The following is a 22,398-nucleotide window of genomic DNA, read 5'->3' as shown; positions in this document are numbered from 1 at the left end:
CATTTCAATGCATAGTAGGCAGTCAACTGGTTCTCAACCATCATATAAAATCTGATCCTCTAAAAACTGATCATTACAGACACAACCCTGTGTTCCTGAGGAACAGATTATAGCACTGAATGAGGATTCTGACAACTTCATTCTCCAAACACAATACATCGGTCTGTGCGAGTATAGACATCCCTATCTTTACTGTCAGCTGTGTTAATGAGAGGAAACTGCTTCAGTTTCTCCAGCCCTGGACAAAACACTTCCAACGTATCTTATTTAAAGCGTCTCCATAAATTTCAAACAATCAAGTGACTGAAAATGCCAAGAAAAACTCCAACAGGCTCTAAACACAGGTCAAGTATATGATGTCACCTGCACTAAAAAATGCAGCGTTGTTTTAACCCAATTTTGGGTCAAATATGGACAAACCCATATTTAAATAACATTTTAACCCAATGTTTGAGTTTGCCCATATTTGACCCAAAATCGGGTTAAAACAACCCAGCATTTTTTAGAGTGTGCTATAAAAGACTTAAAGGTATAGCGGAGGATCTTTCTGAACTTTAGAGAAGACCCGCCCTCTCCAAAAAAATGCACATGCACAAACACAACACTCTTGCTCCCGAGAGGGAATTACGCCTTGCACAATTATGTTGCAAATTATAAACTAACTCAAAAACATTCATAAAAAAGACAACATGTTAAATGCCCTTCCGTGTTTTAATTACTTATTATACTGATCGATTGAGTGACCGAGGACTCAAGACATGATATGTACAACCCTGGATCACACGAAATTTATTCTGAGGAAACTATTGTGCAAATCGCAATTACGTTACATGGCAACATATAAGCAGTGCTATTACATTGGTCCTTAACCTAATATGTCTCATTGTTAATACGTAGGTATTAATACGTTATTTTCATACATAGTTGCATATGTAATGGAGAAGTAGCTTGTTGCATTTGTGTAATAATAACCACACAAGGTTTTAGAATATGAACACATGAACACACAAGGTTTTAGAATATTTCAGCGTGCTACCATTTACCATTTGGTCAAAAGGCTACTTTAGACAAATTGAGATGCTTACCGTGTCTATGCAGTGCATGACTTGTGCCAGGGCTAGCATTGCTAAGTAGCTTGCATTAACGTTTACTAGTGATTTTAAATGGATTTCTCCAAATAGCATGACAAACTTTACCTGTCTAGTAGAATCTTTGCGACTGCGGCATCAGTGAGAAGCCCAATCTGTGCTTTTAGCGCACGCCAGCTTGTGATATACACAACCAAAATCACTCTGGTCTTGTTTCTAAATTCTGCGGCCTTTCTCTTATCATACACTTCGTATACATTTTTTCTCTTTCGACCCTCAGCCATTTTCAAAGGAATGGCTGAAACCGTAACTCTGACATAATACACCTGAAAGTGAAAACTACATAGGGATGAGCACGTAGCCTACGACGGCCTTACGTAAACATATCACCAGAATGATTGACACTTAGGTGGACCAATAGTATAGACTACCCACCCGGAAAAAGAAAATCCTCCGCTATACCTTTAAGGGACTCTAAAATTGCAACAATCAAGCTTAACACAACTTGGACACATGACAAAAAAACAAAAAAACAATGGCTGCCAGCATGTTGGTGGACAAAATAAATATCCAGATTCAATATTCTTGGCCAATATTTATAACGCGAAAACAACTTTACGAACCACAAAATGAATTGTAATTGGTTTAAAACATGTCCATTATAGAGGAGTTATGAGCATCTGTCGTCTGCTTTAGTCCTGCTGATTTTGCAAATAAATAAATCAGAGCAAGTTTAAAGAAAAATGGAGATAACGTTTTATCAAAATACATTTATTGGAAGAATTTTATATACACATTTGACTTTTTTGCTAACCAGATACAAAAGATGTTATTAATGCCAGTTCACTGTATTTTAGGGGTTATTTTGGGGTTTGGGGTTTTTGGTTGGAACAGTTACAAAGGTCAGGTTACAAATACAAACACTTTTCTGTATTTACACACTAAAATAAAACACTTCTTTACTCAGTGTTTTACATCCGACTAATCAAATCTTCAGACAACGGTCTTCACACCGGCAAAGGGTTACACACAGGGTCTAAACACACACACACACACTCCTGAGCCAAGAGTCTGAAACGGCTTTGGACAAGTAAATGAAACACGTTGTTATGAGTGTTGGGCAACCTGGCGCATGTTCTTCCTTGGTTTGGTTCGTAAGGCGTATATGAACACCGCTAGTATCACAATAATCTGTTCCAGAAGTGCAGTTTATCAGTGGACATTGACAGGTGAACTGTGTGTTGCCCTGTGGAAGTGAACCAAACCAAAGAAAAAAATGCCACATGATAATTTAAAGGGGGGGTTGACTGCGATTTCACTTTTTTCATTTTGAATAGTGTGTAATGTTGCTGTTGGTGGATGAACAGTATCTGCAAAGTTGCAGCGCTGAAAGTTCAGTGTAAGCAGAGATATCATCTTTTAAAAATCAGGAAGTATATTGCCTACAAAAACGACTCGATTGGGACTACAGCTGGGTTATGGTACATCACTAACCCGCACATTTGCATCAGAAAATGCAGAAAATGGCATGCGCATATTTCTGAGGCATGTTGACTCGTCGAGTGTGTTCATCCCGCTGTCAGGTCTTCTGTGTTCGGGCTTCCCACGGATGCTGTACTTCGTCAACAATGGATACAATTTCTGTTTGATTATGTTCCTGAAAGTGACGATCGTAATCTAGCTCTCTGTGCTGCGCATTTACGAGAGACAGCTTCCAGAATCTCCACGAGTTCAACAAGAAACTGTTACTAAAACATGAAGCAGTTCCAACTTTAAAACCAGAGGCAGCAGTTGTTGGGCCACAACCTGTAAGTAGGCTAAGACTTAATCATTTTAAATGTATTTGCATGTATAATTTCAGACGTAGCCTTGTGTTTTATTTTTTTCAAATGCCAGCGCTGGCTTTATAGCCACTACTAGTTAGCCTATGCTATTTTGTGTCTACGACAAACGCGTACAAACATTATGGACCTGAATTTTCTATAAGTACTAATGTTTTAAACGTATTTTTCATGTATATATGCTTTATGACGTTATTTTCGATTTGATCAAGAACGTAAACATGCCAACGCTGTTTGAGTATAACATTAGTAGCCAGTCAGTTGCTATTGTTGCCAGTCAGATGCTAATAATCGTGTATAAAGTTTAAAAATATAGCAAATTACCATTCAAAAACTTTTATTAAGAGCCGTGTGTGGTGAGGTTCTGCTTGACTCTCTTCATCGCCGCTTTCACGGTCTGATTCTGCCTCAAACTGATACTGCAGTTCGACACATATTTACATCTGGACCGGAGCTCATGACATTTCGCCCGTAAAGGTAATGGGCGTTAAACCTTCAGGACAACGTGAGCGACAGTTTAGCCAATCACAACACACCGGGCCAAACTAACCAATCTGAGCCCACTACGTGTTTCTGAGGGAGTTTTTTCATAGAATCAGGAAGTCAACCGCTCGTTCAGGGGACAGAGGAGAGCTGAAAATAAAGGTGAAGTTTATGAAAAATAAGACTTTTAAAAAAAGAAAAACCACAATAACATGTTATATTGCACCCCATAAATACAATCATGCAAAGAAAAAAAGCAGTCAACCCCCCTCCCCCCTCCCTTTAAGTCTGTTTCAGAACAAAGCAAAAGGTCTACTAAAGGAAACTAGTTTATCGCCACAAATCTATCTGGGATGCCGTTTCTTGTCAATGTATACTTCGTATCTAAAGGGGCTATATTTAAGAACGCTTATATATTCATTGCTTTTTTGTTGCCAATGTGTGAACAGCTTGCAACGAAACTTAAAACGAGACCTGGCTTTTTCTATGAAAGCCTGTAGACTTGATTTTCCCGTCAAGTCTTTCTCATAAACATCATGTGACGTAAACGTGCGCTCCTGAGGCCTTCTCTACCAGCCGCTCTGCTTGGTAAATGCAATGTTTCATGGTGAAAGAGTGAGGATTCATTTAAACTGGTTTCACCCAGCGTAACAGTCATTTTAACCAACCCTTCGCAGGGAGTTTGATTGACAGGCAATCTGACCAATCATTATCCGCCACAAAGCAGTCAGGAGAGTTCTCTCTGCTCTGTGATGTATCTTGTACATGATGTGTGACGTGAGAGCGGCTTCTTAAGTGAAGAATGATAACTTATTTATCGAGTGTAATCGAGGCCTTGCTCAGTCTCTAGTGCGTTACGAGCACTGTTCACTCAACGCCCAGTGGTGGCGCTAATAACACAGGTTTCTGAATCCTACATATAGCCCCTTTAAATACCAAAATGAATATATAAGGAAGAAATTCACAACATCTTAACATTTCTGTTGTTGGCTCACCTCGTATGAAAACATTTAACCCCCATTCTTACTGGGACAGAAAAAGTGATAAAAAATATATGATACAGTTTCCAGGTACTAAAAGTGTGACATTCATTGGCTAGTGTGGTTACAAAAACGGCATGGTTTTTTTTTTTTCAGCGGTAATGTATACAAAAGACCTGCTATCCCAAAGGTAAACAAGATTACTATTGGGTGTTCATCCACGTGTGTGGTTGTTATCACGGCATAATGTTCAGTACCTCTTTTAACTTTCAGAAAACACCATTTTCGATTTTGATTGTTCATCAGTGCATTTCCTTGACGTGGAGTCACTGCGTTTTAGCTGGCCTTGCCTCTACGCTGAATAATAAAGGTCGTTCAGGATCACGGTGGCAGCAGATCGACTGGTTTAGACTGGGAAACTCAGCGAGACGTGTAGTTTGATGTTGTCAGATGGGTTTACCACAGAATCACTTACATGACGCTGGATCAGGAGTGGGGTAAGTCTCCACAGGCGGGACGCTGGCCACGGCCTCTCCACTGGCTAAACTGCTTATCACAAACTTTACGTCGTCAACATTGGCGATGATGATGCCACTGCTCGAGTACTGGGGGAACATCTCGAACTGGAAGCCTGTTGGACAGGATTTAAAGAAATGTTACTATCCTTACAAGCACAAGTCACTGATTCGATATCCAAACATCACACTCGAATATACCTTTAGATAAGAATACATAAAAACATTTTAATAAAGCCTCTGGTTGTAGAGCACTAATTATGCATCAATACTGCCATAGATGAGTGATGGACACTGAGACACATCAGGCTTGAAGTTGTGGCTCTTCAAGTACAATTTGAGCTTCTCTAAATACACCCAATGTGACACAGTACACTCATAAAAGGTCAAAGAGCACCTGTGAGAAATATCAGGTGTCGCTGCTTGACGAATCTCGCCTGCAGATCCACCAGACAGCCGAGGTCCGGTGCTCTTCGTGACGGAGCGTCACACTCGTGGTACGACAGGATCTCCACAATGTGCCTCTTCTCATAAGCCGTGAGGATCTCGTACAAGTTCAAGGCATCCACTTTGAGCCTGGAGACAGAGGCAGCATCACATGGTCATGGTGGGATCGTGCAGTGTGTTAGTACTGTGAAAGGGTGAGGGGTCAAACCTGCTGTGCTCTCGGAGCTTCTTGTGTGATTTGAAGTGTATCCTCCACCTCCAGGGGCTCTGAGGAGAGTTCAGCCGCTCGATGTGCTCGAGGATATCTCGAAGCTTCTCTGGAAACAGACACACACGCATGTAAAAAGTTGAACAATCCTAATCTCAATAATAAGCCCTGTTTTCCAGCGCAGGAACCAGGGACTTTGGGCTGGACTCGGTGTGTTTCCACCGCAGGAACTAGTCTCTAAATCAGGGTTCCTCAATAGGCGGCCCGCGGGCCGGAAAGGAAAATGTTTGGCCCGCGCTCATTTCCAGGTTGTCATGGTAACCATCAGTGTAAGCAAAAATTCAAACGCAGTATCTAGGCATTCGCGCGCAACGTAAATATGGCAAGTGCGAAGAAAAGAAAAGTGGACACAGAAAACAGACGATTCAAATCTGAATGGACTGAACAATTTAGTTTTATTTTGCCTGACCACCACAACGCAAAGCCAACGTGTTTGCTATGCACGCAGACCGTGGCTGTCTGCAAGTCTGACAATATCAAACGCCATTTTAACATCTGCTCAAAATTTCTTGAATAAAACGGACTCGTTTGAAAAAGAAAATAATAAATAAAAATAGAATAATTGGGCTATGTGGTGATTTGTGACTCTTTTTAACAAAACAACAACAACAAAAATAGCAAAGCAAACATTGAGGTCATAACATTGTGGTTGGTGGCCCATGGCTCTGTATTGTCAGCAGAATTTGGCCCTTGGTAAAAATTAATTGAGGAACCCTGAAGCTCCTGTAAATATTTCCTCCTCCTGCTTGGGAAGTAGGGTGACCACCTGCTTATAAGCCCAAGGGGGGACAAGGGGTATGTTTCTGAGGGACAATGTTGGACACTGCTTGGCGCGGCGGTGCCCCCACCCCACGGACTGATAGTGGTTTACCCATATCTAGGATTGTTACTATTGCCTTACTGTTTGTACATGAATAATTGTTCAAAAAAAAAAAAAGCACATACCTTAGCACATACATTAATAATGCCCTATTCCCTAAACATGTGTAATTGCTGATATATGCTCATGAATAGGCCAACCAATGTGTATTTTCTTTCTAAATAAAGATGAATATTTTGAATATTCAATGAATTGACAGCACTTCCACTTACGATTTACTTTAGCTATTTAATTTTATTTATTTTTTATTACAATTAATTCACTTTAAATCAATAAAAATATAAAATTATAGGATTAACAGGAATTATAGTTGCTCAACACCACAGGAACAGTTTAAAAAAAGTCGAAAAAAAAGTCTAAACTCACAACTCCAGAGGTTCACGGAACAAGAAGGTGCGCTGTCATGACAACAATGAAAAAGTTGACATCAACCTAGTCAGCAGGTCACGTGGGAGTGGCAACCAGTGTTGGGGAAGTTCACTTTCTACATGAACTAGTTGTTCAGTTCACACATTTTAAAATGAACTAGTTCAGTTCAAAGATTTTCCCATCTTCACCGACCTCTTTATAAAATCCGTTTAAATTATCATACGACGCCTTTGTCGACGGCGGCCGCGGTGGCTCGTGTTGCCAGATTGGGTGTTTTTTTCGCTACATATTAAGCCCTGTTTAGGGTGAGTTTTAGCCGGGTTTTCGCCTGAAAGGCTCTATAGAAATCTGGCACCCCATTGAACGAAGTTAAACTGAGAGAGCGTGCGTTCACAGACACCAGAATGAACGAGTTCACACGTTCAGCAGGACAGGCAGTAAAACAATACGTTCAGTTCACCCAAAATATGAACAAGTTCATGAACGTGAACAGGCACAACGTTTGGCTGCCTGGGTCTCGAGGATATAGCGTGACCGACTTTTTTTTTTTTGAGCAAGCATTGATTATGCGTTGACACGGTCTCAATTTGCGGGACGCATGAATTGGGCTTCAAACGCTGTGCGGGACGGGTGGTCACCCTATTGGGAAGTAGTACTTCTCAAAGTTCAGAAACTTTCGGGGGAGGGACTTGAGCGTTGAACATGCTGATTGGTTGTGTTTCATGCCAAAATTTATTTCAACCACCATTTTTTAAAGTCTGTTGCGAGAGTTGTTTGCTATTCGAATCAACAAAGGAGTTTAAAAACTACGACCAATGACGTGGTTCAGGCTTTATTAAGCTTAAATCCAGCGGGAAATGTAAAGTTGCACACAATCCAACCGTTCTCTCGACGCAAACTTTAAAAATGCGAACCTGTGAGAAAGCTGATGGCGTCCACATACGTGTTAAGAGTTCATTCTGTAGGTATGCAACTACTTATCTGGCCGTAAAATGTATAATACAGAATTTTATCACGTTAACCGAAATTATTCCGACAATGATTATCTGTACAGAGGACAAGCGGCCTGGGACACATTGCTCCGGGTACCTGCGGTGATGACGGCTGGGTTCAACACGTGCTCGTCGGACACAATGAAGCCCCCGGACTGGAACAGCTCATTGTAGGTGTGGTTCTGGATGTCACTCAGATTGTCTACGCCAGCAAAGCTCACAGAGGGATGCTTCTTCAGCGCAACCAAAGAAGGGATCTATGGGTGTAAAACACAACCTTCAGTTTATGGTTCCCAAATCCAAATCCGCTTTGAGTGCTGAGGCTCTGTGACGTACCTTGTGCACCTGTGTGGCGATGTCCATATTCGGGATGATGACCAGTAGTTTATCTTGACTATTGCTTTTCTCGAGGAAAGCCTGAGGATTACACTCCAAATCCCCCAACTTTTTCAAATATTCCTGTTACAAATGTGAGTATAAGGTTAGCATGCTTCCCGATCTCTGGGCTACTTGAAGGAGTAGTTCACTTTTAAAAAAAACTTTAGCTGATAATTGACTCACCCCCATGTCATCCAAGATGTCCATTTTCTTCAGTCGAAAAGAAATTAAGGTTTTTGATAAAAACATTCCAGGATTTTTCTCCATATAATGGACTTCAATGGGAACCAAACGGTTCAAGGTCCAAAAGACACTTTCAGTGCAAACTGTTCAAAGGGCTTTAAACGATTCCAGACGATGAATAAGCGTCTTATCAAGCAAAATGATCGCTCATTTAATGCTCTGTTCGTGACTCTCCTGTTCGAACTCGTTCATCAAAATAAAAGAATTTTTTTCCGAGTCAATTCGTTCATTTCGTTCGTTAAATGACTCGAAAAAAAGATTAGTCCATTTTCATTCACTGAAACTGTCATTTGGACCTTGAACTGTTTGGTTCCCATTGAAGTCCATTATATGGAGAAAATCCTGAAATGTTTTCATCAAAAACCTTAATTTCTTTTCGACTGAAGAATGAAAGACGTGGACATTCTGGATGACATGGGGGTGAGTAAATTATCAGCAAAAGTTATTTTTAAAGTCAACTACTGCTTTAAGATTAAACATCCATCTCGATTCGTTTAACGCGTGACAGTCAGTTTCACCAACATTGAAGCAACAATTCCACATTTTTCATGTGAAAAATGTATGCCTAAAGCTACGGTCAGACTTTCAGTCCAAATATTGTTTTTTTTTTGTGCATATCCGATTGAAATCCATGTGAACGCCCAAAAATCACATGAAATGTGTAAATGTCACTATATCGCTATACAAAAATCCAACAACATGCATAGTGGATAGTGTCTCTGTACTGTGTATAATTCGCCCAAAACTATGTAAATTTTCAGAGATTGAATCAGTTCTACAGTAAACTACTGTATAATGCATTACTGTATACTGTATATAATGTTGAGTATAATGCAGTGGAGGAATATTCGTGTGCCTGATAATGCCAAATATCTGATGATGTAATATATCTAGTCAGTGAAAGAGTGCAAACATATTCGTCTATAATAATTCTGTATTTTCATCTTCAGAATCATATTTTTATGCTGGTGTCTCTATTGTCCTGTGCTTTGGTCCAAGCCTAATCATTTACACACACAATTTAATACCAAATATACCATTTTAAATCAACAGTACATTTTTTGTTAACCTTATATGACTGTATATGTCTTGGAGTATTGCAATAATCTAGTATCGCGAGTTCAGTATCGTGATATGTATCGAATCGTGACTTGAGGGATCCCCCCACTGCATTATTATCATTATATTCAACATTATATACAGTAGTTTAATTTAGGACTGAAACTAGAAATGTTATTTTGGGGGAACTACAGTACACACAATACATATCGTCATCTACGATACTAGTCGCATTTATGTATTGCGAAGTATTGTGACGCCAACATCACTGGCACTGAAACCAATGCAGATATTCCAGGAATCTGAAGAGCGGCATGGACACACACTTCAGATGTGAACAGTTGCATGACAACAGTGTGGACGTCAATAATTTCAGATCAGGTTCCTATGGGGTTTGGACTGACGGTGTGACCGTAGCGTAACTGGCTAAACACTAAACACAGGTGTCAAGCGGCCCAGACAACATCTGTGCCACACTCTTCACACACGTGTACCTTTATTTCCCAGCAGACGTCGCTCTCCTCCTCCTCGTTGGTGGAATGGATGTAGAAGTGAACCGAGTTCTTCTGAACCCCTTTGAGGATCTCCACCAGGTTACTGATGACCTCCGGCTGCAGCTGATGGATGATGGAGCTGAGCGCGTGCTCCATCGGGATCTCTTCAGTGAGAGTGTGTGCGCGCTCCCTCGGGACATCTTCAGGGAGTGTGTGTACGTGGGCCATCGGGACGTCATCAGTGTGTGTGTGGGCCATCTCCGTAGTCTCCGGACCCCCGTTCATCTCCGCAAGAGCACTGGTGCTGTTGGCTTCCTGGGTCTGGCTCTCGGAGTCCTGCGGCCACAGCGTTCGGGGAGGCTCGTGGACATCACCCGGGTGATGTGGCGTCAGTGAGTCTGGTAGGGCGCTAGAAGGGGAACACGGCCTCAGAAACGACTCAAAACTGGTGGTCGAAGGCGAGGAAGCACAAGCATAGATGCTGGAGGACGTATCAGGGACATTTGAGGTAACTTCAGGTGCACAAGTGGACGAAGACACGAGTTCCTGAGCGGAGCGGGCTCCACTGGCACTCTGGGAGTCTATGAACTCCTTCAGGCTGTCCTGGAAAGAGCTGATGTAGTTGGTGACAGGGAAGGGTGTGTGGAAGTTTGAGATGTAATCAGAGAGTGGCAGGACTGGAGTCTTGAGCGGTCCTCGCGAGCCCAGAGCGCTTAAACTCGAGACGTAATAAATGTGGCTGTTCCTCAGGAGCTGCTCGACCTCACAGGAGAAGCCTGAGATCTGCTCGTCCACTATGAGGTCGACGCCGCCGGGCCCCAGCGCCGGGTCAGCAGGAGTGTGGCTCTCAGCTCCCGCGGCCGCAGGAACGGGCTCGTCCTCCTCTGCCGCGTCGGCAGGATCCTCCAGATCGCAGGCGGTGTTGCTGCTGTCGGGCTGGTAGGCGGGCGACAGCTCCTTCTTGTCAGGTGTGGTGTGTGTGGACACGACTGGGCTCTGGACGAAGCGGGGGTCTTCAGGGTAGTCCATCTGTCTCTGGGAATATCGCTCCGTTTTCAGACCTAAGTGTTTTGAAAAAAATTAAGATTCGGAAAACCACATACATGAAATGTAAACTTTCAAATGTAATCCTCAGCAAAAATGTTTTTAAAGGAGTAGTTCACTTTTTAAAAAAAAAAAAAACTTTTGCTGATAATTTACTCACCCCCCATGTCATCCAAGATGTCCATGTCTTTCTTTCCTCAGTCAAAAAGAAATTAAGGTTTTTGATGAAAACATTTCAAGATTTTCTCCATTTAATGGACTTCAATGGGGACCAAACAGTTCACGGTCCAAAAGACAGTTTCAGTGCAAACTGTTCAAAGGGTTCAAACTGTTCTTTAAATGACACCAGACGATGAATAAGGGTCTTATCAAGTAAAACGATCACTCATTTAATAAATAAATAACTAAGTTTAAGTTTTATGAGCTCAAATGGTCACCTTGCTCTGTTCTGTGATGCACGTTTGTGACTCTCCTTTTTGAACTCGTTCATCAAAATGAACAAATCTTTTTCCAAATCAATTCGTTCATTTTGTTCGTTGAATGAGCCAAATGACTTAAAAAAGATTCGTTCATTTTGATAAAACTTACTGATAAACTAAAAAGATAAAGATAAAAGATATAAGATAAAACTCTTATAAAACTTAAACTTTGTTATTTATTTATTAAATGAGCGATCGTTTCACTTGATAAGACCCTTATTCATCGTCTGGAGTCGTTTAAAGCCCTTTGAATAGTTTGCACTGAAACTGTCTTTTGGACCTTGAACCGTTTGGTTCCCATTGAAGTCCATTATATGGAGAAAATCCTGGAATGTTTTCATCAAAAACCTTAATTTCTTTTCGACTGAAGAAAAAAAGACATGGACATCTCGGATGACATGGGGGTGAGTAAATTATCAGCAAAAGTTTGTTTAAGTCAAGTCATTTACAGCACAGAGTGTTTCAAAGCAGCTTTACAGATAACAGGAAATATAATAATGACTAATGAGATAAATGACTATTTTTGATCTAAAAAACATACTAACATTATAAGGGCAACCCAGAAAACATTATAAAATAATACAAAAACCCATGTCAGGGGACCTTTAAGTATATATACATATATAGCTGCTCTGGAGAAAACCGTGAGGTCATCATCCAGTTCAGTGTGACTTGTGTGAACAAAAGCCGCAATCAATACCGTGTCGTAATGATGATGCTGAAGCCGGGATCGTTCGGCAGCTAGTGAAACTGAACGTAATGCGCAAGTTTATGATTGAATCAGAGAGAAAAAACAAAAGCACAAGCATGGAAATCGCAAGCCCACAGTAGTCGATTGTCGAGTTCGCGTGTGCAATCATTGGTAACTAAGCAACAGTGGAGACTCAGACTGTCGCTCATGATATTCACAGAACACCACACAGCACCGACATCGGCTGACAGCAACAGTGCAGACAGTCTGAGTCTCCACTGTTGCTTAGTTACCAACGATTGCGCGCGCGAACTCGACAATCGACTACTGTGGGCTCCGACCGAAAACAGGAAGTCCACGGAGTGGCAGAAACACTGCGGACAGGAACATCTAAAACAGGAAAGAGCTTTGAAATTGACTGTACAACAAGATTTGACAAGAATCTGAGGTATATTTTACAGACTTCAGAAAGCTAAAGAACAGAGAAGCAAACGGATCACAGAAACAACTGGATCCAGGCAGAGAAACGTGGATTTGGAGTTATTTTTTTTGTTTTGGAGTTTTAGAGCTGGCTGATATGATTTTATATATATATATATATATATATATAGAGAGAGAGAGAGAGAGAGAGAGAGAGAGCCTCTGGTTATGCGAGACTAACAAACACCCTCTGTTGGCCTTGTTAACTTAAAATACACAAGAACATAATACTGACTGTAAAAACGTTTTTGCTGATATGAACTGGCAGGGTCATTCTGAGACGTGTGCAGCAGCTGTACCTGTGATGGGTATCAGCACCCACGGGATGGTCTTCTCTCCGAGCAGGTTGACGCCGCGCTGCTGTCCGCCTGAGTCTGAGCACGGGCTGAACGCTTCTAGACTGCTCAGGCTCCCGGCCGTCTCCTCCTGAAAGCACAACAGCAGCGTCAGACGCCTTTAAACACATCACTGGAGGAACGCAAACTAGCAGAACAATAAACAATACTTTGGCTAGATGTGAAACTAGCAACTGTTGTTGAAGTCAAGAACATCATAAAGTATTCAAACATCTGCTCCTGTTGTTCATCTTTACATTTATTAACTGTAATAAATAAGCCAGAACAATGGCTTTTCATATAGGCCAGCTTTGACTACTACTAAAGAATAATACATGAGTAGAGTTAAGATCAAGGTGCACACTGATCAACACAGGTACCTCGAGGCCGTCGGTCCTCCCGGGCTCGTCGTCGTGGATGAACCTCTTCCTCAGGTCGATGTCCCGGTCCGTGGGGAGGCCGAGTCTCAGCATGCTGTCGAACAGCGCGGTGTCAGAGATGTCGTCCGCCTCCTTCAGCTCGGAGTCGGCGGGGGACTCGGAGGAGGCTCTGGTCAGGGTGTCGATCAGCTTGATGACCTCCAGCGCCCCGTGGCTCTTGTCTTTGCGCAGGTCTGTGTCGAGACTGGTCTTCCCGAAGCTCTCCAGCATCTGCATGACCTTCAGCGCACTCTGAGACTTGTCCTTCCTCAGGTCTGTGTCCTGAAGGCCGACGCTGCTCAGGACATCAGAGAGATGAGGAGCAGACTCCCGCTCATCCGCTGACGAGTGAGAGAGATAATTAGGGCAGAATTAGGTCAATTATGCCAATACCCTCTACGAATACACGTTGAGAAACGAGCCATCACATTTTGGAAACATCTAAAAATGAGTGACCCCAAATCTTATCAATTTAAAGCCCTTAAAACCCATGAAATGAACCCTGAGAAGAGCCCGCTCGTTTAGCTGGTCCTGCGGCTCCACACAAACACTAACACCAGTAACCATCCTCCGCCTCAGGACACAGACACCCTCAGCCACACAATCCCAACCACGTCATACAAGCACAACGAGAGAACAAAGCAACCTTGAATGTTGTTTGGCCCTAAATAGAGACTACACCACCACAGAATACCTGAGTACAGTGAAAGGCTGTACATTAAGGAGGAGGATGACGAGGTACAGACTGAGCAATCACACTCTGAATGTGTGTGTGTGTGTGTGAGTCTTGGCCTTGATTAGCTGTTTCAGGTGCGTTTAATTGGGGTTGGAGCTAAACTCTGCAGGACAGTGGGCCTCCAGGACCGAGTTTGGACATGTCAGCAGGGACTTTTTACACAAAATTAGAAGTTTTGATACGGTGACATTAAAAACAAACACAGTAGAGAGTTGAATTCTGTATCCTGACATTAAGCACTTTGGTCAACTGTGGGTTTTTTTATGCTATACAACTATACAGTGCAAACAAGACTCTGAAATGACCCTTTGAACCGATGAATGTAAAATCCCTAATCCCGCCGATTCTCCGAGGCTCCTCACCTTCCGCGAGCTCATCGCTGGGCTTGCTCCTCAGGCGTTTGGCGGCTCCCTCGGCAGCGTGGAGCTCCCCCTTCCTCTTCTCCGCGGCCTCGGCCCCTGCGCCACCCTGCGAGCTTTTCTTGTTGAGCTGGATGAGCTCCAGCAGCTCCTGCACTCTCTCGGGGTTCTCCTGAGCGGTGCCGGCGTGGACCAGCTCCTCCACCTCCGCCTTCAGGCCGTGCAGGCCCAGCGTGAACAGGCCCGGGCTGTAGATGTAGGGCCGCAGGAACGGCTCTATGCTGGGCTTCTGCCGGGGGGCAGGGAACAGCTTCTCCCGCACGTCCAGCTTGGGGTCGTAGTCGGTGCGCACGCGCTGCATGGGCTTGCCCAGCCGCAGGTGCGTGAGGTACTCGCACACCGACTGCTGTACGCAGGCGCTGGGGTCGGCGGGGGGGTCCGCACGGGCCTTGCTCAGGGCCAGGTGTAGAGCGGACACGAACGAGTCGTGCTGGGGCATGACGGGACCCCAGCGCTCGGAGGACGCCGGCCGGCAGGGAGCCGCTGATGCACAGACACAAACATCATTAGTGAATAATACACTAACTATTAACATCAGAAATAAGATTATTGAGCTATTGCAAATATGAAAACGCAGATAGCTTCTCAAACATTGTGTCTAACTGCCATGTTTCCATTTAATGTTGTGAATTTAACTTATGCAGGGTTAGAATATGGCATACACCATCTGCTAATGAAGTGAACACAATTCAAGTGAACACAATCGTCACTTACTGGGAGATTCTGTACAAAAAAAAGAAAAAAGGATATCGGTTGCTGATATCGGGGAAGAAACTGGCTCTTTTATCCTCCATCATAAATGCCAGACGAAACACAATAAACGCTGTCATGTTTTCTTGAAATGTCTAAAATTATCATCTATAGATGTGCATATTGAGCTGGAAACACTTTTTATCCGAATAAGAAGTGTGGTGGATTTATAACAGATAAGATTATGTTACCAACCATAAAAATCTGATTTTAGATTTTTATCCTATAATAAACGTTTATCATGCTTCTTATTTGTATGTCTGATGGTGACTAACTTTCCATTCTAGATCTAACAATGAACCAAAATAAATTTGACCATCTAACCATCTAAAACACTTTTGAATCAATGGAACCCTTGGTCAATGGAAACTTGGTCAATGCAATCTTGGTCAATGGAACCCTTGGTCAATGGAACACTTGGTCAATGGAACCCTTGGTCAATGGAACCCTTGGTCAATGGAACCCTTGCTCAATGGAAACTTGGTCAATGGAACCCTTGGTCAATGGAACTCTTGGTCAATGGATCCCTTGATCAATGGATCCCTTGGTTAATGGAATTTTGGTCAATGGAACCCTTGGTCAATGGAACCCTTGGTCAATGTAATCTTGGTTAATGGAATCCTTGGTCAATGGATCCCTTGGTCAATGGAACCCTTGGTCAATGGAACCCTTGGTCAATGGAATCTTGGTCAATAGAACCCTTGGTCAATGGAACCCTTGGTCAATGGAATCTTGGTCAATGGAACCCTTGCTCAATGGAACCCTTGGTCAATGGAACCCTTGCTCAATGGAACCCTTGGTCAATGGAACCCTTGGTCAATGGAACCCTTGGTCAATGGAACCCTTTCTCAATGGAACCCTTGCTCAATGGAACCCTTGGTCAATGGAACCCTTGGTCAATGGAACTCTTGATCAATGGATCCCTTGGTTAATGGAATTTTGGTCAATGGAACCCTTGGTCAATGGAACCCTTGGTCAATGTTATCTTGGTTAATGGAATCCTTGGTCAATGGAATCTTGGTTAATGGATCCCTTGGTCAATGGAACCCTTGGTCAATGGAACCCGTGGTCAATGGAACCCTTGGTCAATGCAATCTTGGTCAATAGAACCCTTGGTCAATGGAATCCTTGGTCAATGGAATCTTGGTCAATGGAACCCTTGGTCAATGGAACCCTTGGTCAATGAAATTAGTGGAATGGAAAAACTTCTACAACAGAAGACATGCTCAAAAACTACAATGGAAACACATTTACTGAATAAATCTCTTGAAGGGCAACAATAAACTCAGCTGACTTTCCCTAAGCGGAGGCTGTGATTGAATTACTGGAGCAACCAGTGGACCAATGGCATTGCAGCTTCTCAGATGCTGGTTTGGTGTTCCTGAAACACCGGAGCCGAAGTCTGTGATCAGTATGATTGGGTTTAACTCCCTCCAGAAGTGCCTCACGAGTGTGTTCACACGCGTTCTGAGACACAATCATTTATGATGGAGGGAAAAGAGCCGATTGCAGAAACTTACAGCGCCGGTTTCACAGGAAGTGATGATTTTGTTCTCTTGAACACATGGGAAGGAAACATTGCTTTATTTGCAAATGTTTTACACTATATTCCAACCCTGCATAAGTTAAATTCACAACTGGATGGAACACGGATACTGGTATTTGTACCAACTACTGGGTGTTTGTATGGTGATGACACTAAAGTAAAGCTAAAGTAAGATTAACTGTGTATGTTTGTGACTAGACTCATGATTCATAACATCGGTTTAACACCACACACATTTGAAGATAATACAATCACTTCCAATCACTTAATAAAATATGTTAAACGAATGTGCTTGCAATACTTTGGCCAAGCATTCACGTGTGTGTGTTTGCATAAAACATGCTTCTGGCTTTAAGAAGCTTCATGTGGATTTAACAGTGTACATGTCTCCATACTCACGGCTCTTTAACAGCTCTCGCTTCTCTCGATAAATGAAAAGTGCTTGTATACACGACATCTTCCAGCCGCCTCGTCGCTCTGTAAAATCAAAGACATATGAAATATTTCAAAGATGGATTTGTGTTACACTGCCATTTCACCATCATTAGCTCATACCGCTGGAGTTGGCCATTTGACTGGAGGAGAGCAAGAAGAGGAACCCTCTGTCCTTCACCATGTTCACCAGCACCTGCAGAGACACACACAGTCAGCTGACGAACAGCAGCCACACCCGAGCCGCACTCGAGCCGCACTCACCAGTCCCTGCTCCTCCAGAGTCTGCAGCAGAGCGCTCAAGCTCTTGTCCTTCTCCACCACGTCAAACAGACAGCAGACCATGCCATTCTTACACACTGCCAAAACAAAACAGACACAGTATATTTACACCAGGATATCGTACCTCTGCTCAATGCAACTTTAACATCCCTACAAATGCGCAGAACAACAAGCAAACCAAACAAATAATACACATCACAACAGAACTACATCTGCTGTAACTCAACTACGTATCGTACTATATTGTGGACATTAGGGCCGCAATATAGTACAAAAAATGGACATTGCAGAGTCTGAATACATAACGATATGAGAAAATACAGGCATGTTCACCAGATGACTAGAATAGTTATATTTGGAAAGAACACCATATCTGTATCGGCCGATATATATTCACTTTTAATGTTATCGTTATTGGCCCAACGAGACATATTAAGGCCAATCTATAATAATAATAATATATATAAGCGCATTGACAACGGAGTTACACCTTCATGACTAGCACAGACAAGTTTGCTTGTGCATTCACAGTCTTTTGTTGTAATTTGAAGTTTATTTTGTGTATATCATCTCATATAGGATGTGTTTGGTTAAGAATTAATGCAGTGGCCTCTGCGGAGGCTATTCCATTCTATTCATCCATGAGATCTGCATATTCTTTCATTATACAGAGGTAATGCTGTCCAATGACTTGCTTGCATTATTTAGGCATTGTTTCATTTCTTTGTAAGTCTCTCTCTCTCTCTTCAGTGTAAAATTGATTTTAAAAGTTAAGCAATCTTACACTGGTTCACTATAGGCTACTGTACTGTATATGTTTTATTATGTTGAAGCTTGGGACTACATTTAAAAGGTGAGACTTGTTTTTTTATAATCAGGCTCTCAAAAATTACATAAAAATTGGGATTTAGATGTGTTGGCCAATATAACGGTTATCGGCTTTAAAATGTAAAGAATGATCGGTATCGGTGAAAACGTTGATTTCAGTGCATCCGTAATCCTTCTAGGGCTGAACGCTTTGGGACATGGTTGACCAACAGTAACCCCCTTCAGGAACCATAAAATGCGCAGAGTTTACAAAACATCTCTCTTCACAGGGCACATTCCCACAGTTCTTGAACAATCCAATATAAAACAACAGTAATGTCTGTGAAACCTTCGTGGCTGCCGGTGTAGATGCTCCAGGAGAAGAGTGCGGGCGACATCTTCTGCTTCACCTGCTGCAGACGCATCACGGTGCCCACCTCGATCTTCTCCGGCCTGAGGACACAGCAGCAGAGGGTCAGCGGGAACACAGGCACACAAGCGGTGCACACACACCGCTGCTGTCTAAGGGAGGACTCACAATTTGTACGGCAGGAACGGGCGGGAGAGCGAGCGAAGGCAGGCCTGGTACATATCTCTCCCCTGGTTCACGAAGTGCCCACGCCACACGGTGTAGCTGCGCCTGCCTGTCACACACCACAGGGAGGACCGTTAGACACACAAGCAGGACAAACACGTATGCTATCATCCCTTCCATACAACAACAGTTCATTAAGACTAAATTACAAAGTCCCTTTAAGGCTAGTCATTCACTCGGTGGCCATCTTTGAACTGTCACAACATCACATTCACATTCTCCAAAGCTGTTCGCTAAACCTCATATTTGAAATCAATGAAATCTGACAACAACTGTCTCATAAATGTATGTATATATATATATATATATATATATATATACACACACATACATACATATATATATATATACACACACACACACAGTATATACACATATATATATATATATATATATATATATATATATATATATATATATATATTAGGGCTGGGTATTGAGACAAATTTCACAATTTGACTCGATTCGATTCAATATCGATTATTTTGGATATCAGTTACAATAAATGCCAATTTTTCTCAAGGGAATCAAATCTCTTAAATGCTGTAAACTATGGGAGTCTAGTTGTAGCCTATAGACTTCATTAGCCTAATATGAAGGTAATAATGAACAGTTTTGTAGCTATACAAACACTTAAATTACACTTTTATTTATTTTTATAATAAGAAGATTATATGAAATATAAACATTTAAATGGTGGCTGTCATACAAACTTGCCAGATTTATTCAAATATGCATTAAATATTGAAGAACATTAAGATTATAATGCATATGTAATATGGTGTATATATTTAGCAAAATGCTCCTCTCTAGAGTTATTTTTTTTCTAGCTGACTAATGAGTTTATGTGGGTTTTCTGAGGTAAATATGACGATACATGACATTGATTACAAGCTGTTTAACTGACGTCTTTCCACGGTTGAAACGCTGATTGAGCGAATCAATGTGACATGATACGGATTTCGATAAATTGTACTCTATCTTTAACACACTTTCAGATGCTCATTCATGTTTATTTCGAGCTGTGACTGGTATTATTAACCCGGAAGAGAGATCAGCGCTGCTGCTTCTCTTGAGCTGCGCCAGAGCGATCTCATGCCACAGCGCCAAAACGCTATTTATGTTTTTGAATTTCTAAAGAATATGGACGTAATTTGAAAATTGAGACTTTGTTTCATATCAATAGTAACAAAGGACAAAGATTAATGCGATTTTTTGGATGCGTGCAGCCATGATACAATGTCCCATTCATTCAAATGAAACAGGATGACTAATCGATTCTTGAGATTTAAGAATCGATATCGGTTCGTAAAAATGAGAATCGATTAATATCTAGAAATCGATGTTTATTACCCAGCCCTAATATATACAGTATATATATATATATATATATATATATAAAATGACTTATTGAGATTTTCACAATCACATTAACTTTCTACAGCGAACCTTATAAAGACTGAATCGTAAATTTCTGGCACTTCAACTCGTATACAGAACCATATATATATACCCTGGGAAAACCAAGACAACTTCCGCCAAATTTAGATTTGCACTGAAAGTTAGTCTGGCAAAGAGCTCATTCAAGGCCATTTCCAATCCGCCAAAAACACGGCACCAATCAGAAACGTTGGGGCGAGCTTTACACGATGACGACAGCACAGCGACGGTGAAGCAGATTTTGTACATTTACAAAGGGGTGTGACAGTTATAGTTGAATACTGTCATTAGAACTCTATAACCGCCAAAACCATGTTATTAAATTATTTTTTTCACAAAAATTTTTTATCATAGAGAATGTTTAACTACTAATATCAGCTTACGAGGGAAACGGAGGTCGAGTTAGTGGTGCTTCAGAGACTGCTACTGCTGGAGATGATTCGGGAGAGGCCTGTGTTTTTTATACCGATCAGACCGCGCGCTGACACGGAGTAAAGCCTTGTTGATACTCGATGCGTCCGCACGAGCGCGAAGGTGCCCGGCAAAAATGACGCGTTCGGTGCGCAAGACCGACCCCATTTCCCTTAGCTGTGTGCATGGCTTTTTTTGTAGCGGTGCCGCGTCCGAGGATGATCGACTTCAAGCCGAATCTGCCGGAGCATGTATGTCTCACCCATAGACAGTAAGGTCTCACCATACAGGTGTGTCTAAATTGCAAAGTTCATTGCAAAGTTTTTTTTAAGGTTTTGTTTACTGTGTGTGATAATGGAAAGGACATTCACTTATAGTTGTCTTGCTGTTCATTTTAAATAAACGTAGAGCAAGTAGCTAATCTCAGATTGTCTGCTCGTTTATTCAAACAGACAAATGTCGCTCTGCATACGTCATCTCCTTCAGCGCTCTGATTGGATTTAGGTCTATCCAATTGCGCCTTTGAGGCATTTGAGCTACGTCCGTTGGTGACGCCCCTCTGAAAATGATTTGTCTATGAAGCTTTTTTTACAGACCATAACTCAGTTACAAACTGAGATGGTCTGGTTAACCAGGGTACCATATTGAATGTTGTTTCTTTGTTTTGAGGTTTTTTGTCTATATAAAGTCACAAAAGCTGCTTAGGTTGATGACGCCAGTAACCGTCCCTAAAAGCAGATTTATGATTAGCATTTACTCAGAGAAGCACGTGTTTGTTATAGTAATATGAGTGCAGCATAAAGTACACAGACTATATAAACTGTTGTAGTGAAGGAAAAGAGATGTAATAGCACGTGTCGTGCTGAAGTGGCGCCTACCTCTGCTCGTCCCCGATGGCTGACTGCTGGTCCTGAGGAACAAACACAACCTCCATTAAACTGCACTTCTGTGAGTCACAACACCAAGATTTAATACTTAATATCATATTCAAGAATATTAATAAAAATAATGCATTTATAACATGCTTTTCTTGAACTCAAAGCGCTAAAATACACAAAAAAGAAAAACAACAATAAGATACAATAAAACAAACACATTCATTTGCAATAAGCAGATCTAAAAAGGTGTGTCTTTATTCTTATTCTATAACAGTCCAATGTTGGAGAGTCTCTAATTCCCGATGGTAGAGCAGTCCATAGACGTGGTGCTGAGACCGAAAATGCTCGACCACCCATTGATTTTAATTTATATTGGGGCTGCAGAAGAGCGCAGAGAGCAATCGGGAGTGTGAGAGGTAACTAAACTGCAGAGATAGTCAAGGGGCTGAACAGCTTTATACGTTATACCAGTGTTTTGAATTCGATACGTGGTTGTATTGGCAATTTGGCAATGCCAGTCATGGAGAACCGGGGAAATATGTTGTCGAGCAGTTGTATGTGTCAATAGCCGGGCGGCTAAATTTTGAATATATTGTAGTTTTTTGATGGGTCGATTT

The 22,398-nt window shown here is 41.9% G+C and overlaps 1 protein-coding gene across 2 annotated transcripts in view; it reads right to left on the bottom strand.

Moving 5' to 3' along the window:
- tasora (transcription activation suppressor a) overlaps positions 1–22,398 on the bottom strand; it is a 37,923-nt gene that overhangs the window by 1,250 nt on the left and 14,275 nt on the right. Inside the window, exons 8-23 of one of the 2 annotated variants that reach the window (XM_089118332.1) lie at positions 21,782–21,813; positions 18,996–19,101; positions 18,807–18,910; positions 17,633–17,727; positions 17,492–17,564; positions 17,336–17,413; positions 14,584–15,123; positions 13,447–13,826; positions 13,031–13,157; positions 10,038–11,098; positions 8,200–8,322; positions 7,961–8,120; positions 5,563–5,671; positions 5,305–5,483; positions 4,868–5,023; positions 1,839–3,562 (exon numbers count right to left, since the gene is read on the bottom strand). In XM_089118332.1, the coding sequence (XP_088974458.1) occupies positions 3,525–3,562; positions 4,868–5,023; positions 5,305–5,483; positions 5,563–5,671; positions 7,961–8,120; positions 8,200–8,322; positions 10,038–11,098; positions 13,031–13,157; positions 13,447–13,826; positions 14,584–15,123; positions 17,336–17,413; positions 17,492–17,564; positions 17,633–17,727; positions 18,807–18,910; positions 18,996–19,101; positions 21,782–21,813 (3,361 nt within the window). In that variant the 3' untranslated portion in view covers positions 1,839–3,524. Of the gene's footprint in view, positions 1–1,838; positions 3,563–4,867; positions 5,024–5,304; positions 5,484–5,562; positions 5,672–7,960; positions 8,121–8,199; positions 8,323–10,037; positions 11,099–13,030; positions 13,158–13,446; positions 13,827–14,583; positions 15,124–17,335; positions 17,414–17,491; positions 17,565–17,632; positions 17,728–18,806; positions 18,911–18,995; positions 19,102–21,781; positions 21,814–22,398 lie in introns of those variants that run through there. The other variant, XM_089118322.1, reaches the window with a different exon arrangement.

Source organism: Pimephales promelas, chromosome 2, assembly GCF_988280905.1.
Source record: "Pimephales promelas chromosome 2, fPimPro1.hap1.1, whole genome shotgun sequence".
Taxonomy (NCBI): domain Eukaryota; kingdom Metazoa; phylum Chordata; class Actinopteri; order Cypriniformes; family Leuciscidae; genus Pimephales; species Pimephales promelas.
The sequence above is the reverse complement of the archived record's forward strand: the minus strand, read 5'-3'. Positions and strand labels throughout refer to the sequence as shown.